Below are 3,438 nucleotides of genomic sequence, written 5' to 3' on the forward strand. Positions count from 1 at the left end.
AATGTCTTGGTCTTGACCGATAGTCACTGTTATCTGTGCTGTGAACAACGATGTTGTATACTGTAAAGATGTATAGTGATTTAAAGTAATGCTTTACATAAATAGCATCATAACATTATTCAACAAAGTAAAAATTTGAAACAAGAGAAGGAATGCTTTATTTAGATCACCAAAAATAACGTTTCACAGACAGGGAACCAATACAAGCAAATGTACACCTGCAATTTCTTTTTCCCATCAATATTCATTCTCCCTAAAATACTCAAGACAAGTTGCAGTTTCCAACTATGAACTAGAATTTGCTGGACAGTTAATTAACCTCAGCACAAGAATGATAACATCCTGCAAGACACTACATTAAATGCTAACAAGTAACTAATTAATGTGGTTTTCATTAAGAACTAACTGGAATGCCTATTAAAACAGCATCGTCTGTGTCTATTCATGAACGCTGATTGTGAACCAAGCTGCTCTTTTCTTGCCATCCTAGGCAGCCTTTGCAGTGTCAAGCGTCATGTCAGGGCATAGGCAGGCACCTCTGAAAAAATGTAACAGAATAAACTCAGATTGCAGGGCCTGGCTCTGCCGGATTCCCCATGCAGTGTCTTGTTTGTGCTCTCTGTCAAGAAGGCATACCACCTTGCTATTTTTTTCATCTGGAACACAGAGTGTAAAGCTAGACAGGAAAACCTGTTCTTACACAGGCAACACAACTTTAATAAATTGTCCTGGGGTTTTTGGTGCTGTAGAGAGCCTCACAGGCAGGAATGTAGGCTGATTCTGGGAAGAATTCATCGTGGTATTCTTCTAAATACCTGGAACGAGAATAAATAGATCCTATAGGCATCAGGCTAAGCACTAAATACTATAAAGCAAAACATTAACTTTCAACCAACTTTGAACATTTCACTTTTCTTTTTTATTGGAGAAGTTTTTGCTATAGGGTGTGTGCGCTCGCCAGACAGACAGAGACAGACATAGAGACAGAAAGCGAGAAAACACCCCCCAGAGGGGATGGTCATGCCGCAATCCCTTCTCCTCCATTCTCCTCTCGGGGTCTTGGGCACGCACGCACACGTGCCCGGCGTGAGTCCCAAGCCACCGGGTCCGGGACGCAAACTGCGGTCGACTACATGGGAGTCCAGCGACATAGCCATTATGCTAACTGCTGGTTCCCTCTTTTTGTATTAGAAAGAAAACCATGGCTGTACTCTTGGTTTCTATACTATGATCACTTCTCATCCAATGGCTTCTAACCTCATTAGCATTCGTCTGAGCACCTGTAGAATTATCAAATTATCAGGTGGACAAACAGAAACAGAAACTAATCTTCAGCAGGTAGATGTCAGACCCAATGAGAGCGAGAGAGATAAGGATCAGTGACTATTTTTATTCTATTTCTCAATGACTATGTTCTGTTCTGTTTTGTTTTTCTGTTTGGCATAGAGCACATGTACCATCAAGAGAGACAAACACTGAGCGGTAAAATAAAAAATTCATCCCTGGCGGATATCCATATCACAATCCTTTCTCCTCTATTCTCCTCCTGGAATATTGGGCATATAATGTACATGTGCCTGGCATGAGTTTCAACCCACTGAGTACATGATTCAAATCACAGTTAGCCATGTGAGAGCCCAAAACCTTAACTATCACTCCACCTGCTAGCCCCTATTTTCTGTTTATTAAACTATAAATAATAAACTCAATGTCATTTGACAAATGTATACTGCTTATATAAATGTAACCAAAATTGAGTGAAATGGACCCAGCGTCAGCATCAGATACTCATGGATGCTGCTACTCAAGAGGGTTGAGGCCACATGGGCCAGGTTTCAATTCAATCTCTTCAGTGTAGAGGCTGAATTTAACTGAATTAATCATACTAGTAATACTACATTGTATCCTAATTTGCCAAGCCAAAAGTTGTTATAATTGTATCATCTGAAGATAGATTTTGAAATGTGGCCAGTCATTCAAAATTATGTAATATATAAATGATATTTTGACTCTGTAACTTCAACGGACTTTTTCTAATTATGAAGAGTCCAAATAAACAATATTAACTTGTTAGTTTCATGATTGTTTCCCCAGTACCTCCCACCTATACAAAATCTTAAGTGTTTATAATACCTTCAATAAGAAAAAAAAAGCAAAATAATAAAATAAAAAAATAAAAAAGGCTGAGTCAAAATTAATTCAACAATTCTTTTTCTTCTAAGATTATATCCCTTTTATCTTAATTATTGAGTCCATGGACTCTAGCTGATGGCTTTTGATTTTTTTTAAGGTTTGTGCCATAAAGCACATGTACTACAGACAGATAGATACACAAAAGAAAAAGTGAGAAATCATCTTCTGAGGGGATGACTATGCCATAATCCTTTCTCCTCCTGGGATTTTGTACAGACACACACCACACACACACACACACACACACACACACACACACACACACTTACATGCCCAGCATGAATTTCAAGCCATAAGATCCAGAATTCAAATAGTCAGTCATGTAGGAATCCAGTGCCTCAGCCACCACACCACCTAGTGGCCTCTCATGTTATCCTTATTCATAAATCCTTCTAAACAAATTCTTAAAATCCTCATTTCTACTTTGTATTGGGCGTATTTCAAAATCAGCAGGTTTTTCTGTGCTTTCAGCTGTCTCTTCATTTTCTAGGTGTTGTTTCACTTCAGTTTATAGAAGTGTTATGTTATATAGAGATGTGGGTTTGAGAGGAAAGCTAGAGGAAAGAGGATATTTTTGAAACCTGTTTCCAAAAGAACACTATAAAGTCTAATTGTAGTCACAGACACTTTCTTCAAAATACCTACAGGAAAGTATCTTTCAAAACTATAAGACTGGGAACCAGTAGTTAGCATAATGGCTGTCTCTGGACTCCCACGTAGTTGACCACGTTTCACGTCCCGGACCCGGTGGCTTAAAACTCACATTGGGCGCGTGTGCGTGCATGCCCAAGATCCCGAGAGGAGAATGGAGGAGAAGGGACTGCGGCGTGACCAACCCCCCTGGGGGTTGATTTCTCGCTTTCTGTCTCTATGTCTCTCTCTGTCTGGCGAGCGCACGCGCCCTATAGCGAAAAAACCTCTCCAAAATAAATAAATAAATAAATAAATAAATAAATAAATAAATAAATAAAACTATAACACTGATTTCCCTGGCTGGTAGGCTTGGAGCATTGTGGTAAATTCTATTTAATCAGCTGCTCAGGATGGGACCTGAATGTAAGAAAAAGGCGCTCAAAAAAAGAGAAGGAAGAAACAAGTAGCTCAAGTCAAATGAAGAAGCTCAGATGTGCCAGGAGAGATAAGACAAGGTCTTGAGGGCCAAGAAGATGATGTGATCAAGTGATGTCTGGATGGGAGACAAGGACAGAGGTGAAATCCATTCCTAGGGAAAAGGCGGTAGGGAAA

The 3,438-nt window shown here is 39.5% G+C and overlaps 1 protein-coding gene across 2 annotated transcripts in view; it reads right to left on the reverse strand.

Annotated features, from left to right (window-relative positions):
* Window positions 1–211: 211 nt before the first annotated feature.
* The window catches only part of LOC102470289 (male-specific lethal 3 homolog), a 64,315-nt gene continuing 61,088 nt past the window's right edge, over window positions 212–3,438 (reverse strand). For both annotated transcript variants that reach the window (XM_027767873.1, XM_006167495.2), the window contains exon 13: window positions 212–815. In XM_027767873.1, the coding sequence (XP_027623674.1) occupies window positions 716–815 (100 nt within the window). In that variant the 3' untranslated portion in view covers window positions 212–715. The remainder of the gene's footprint in view (window positions 816–3,438) is intronic.

Source organism: Tupaia chinensis, unplaced genomic scaffold, assembly GCF_000334495.1.
Source record: "Tupaia chinensis unplaced genomic scaffold, TupChi_1.0 Scaffold144882_1, whole genome shotgun sequence".
NCBI lineage: Eukaryota > Metazoa > Chordata > Mammalia > Scandentia > Tupaiidae > Tupaia > Tupaia belangeri.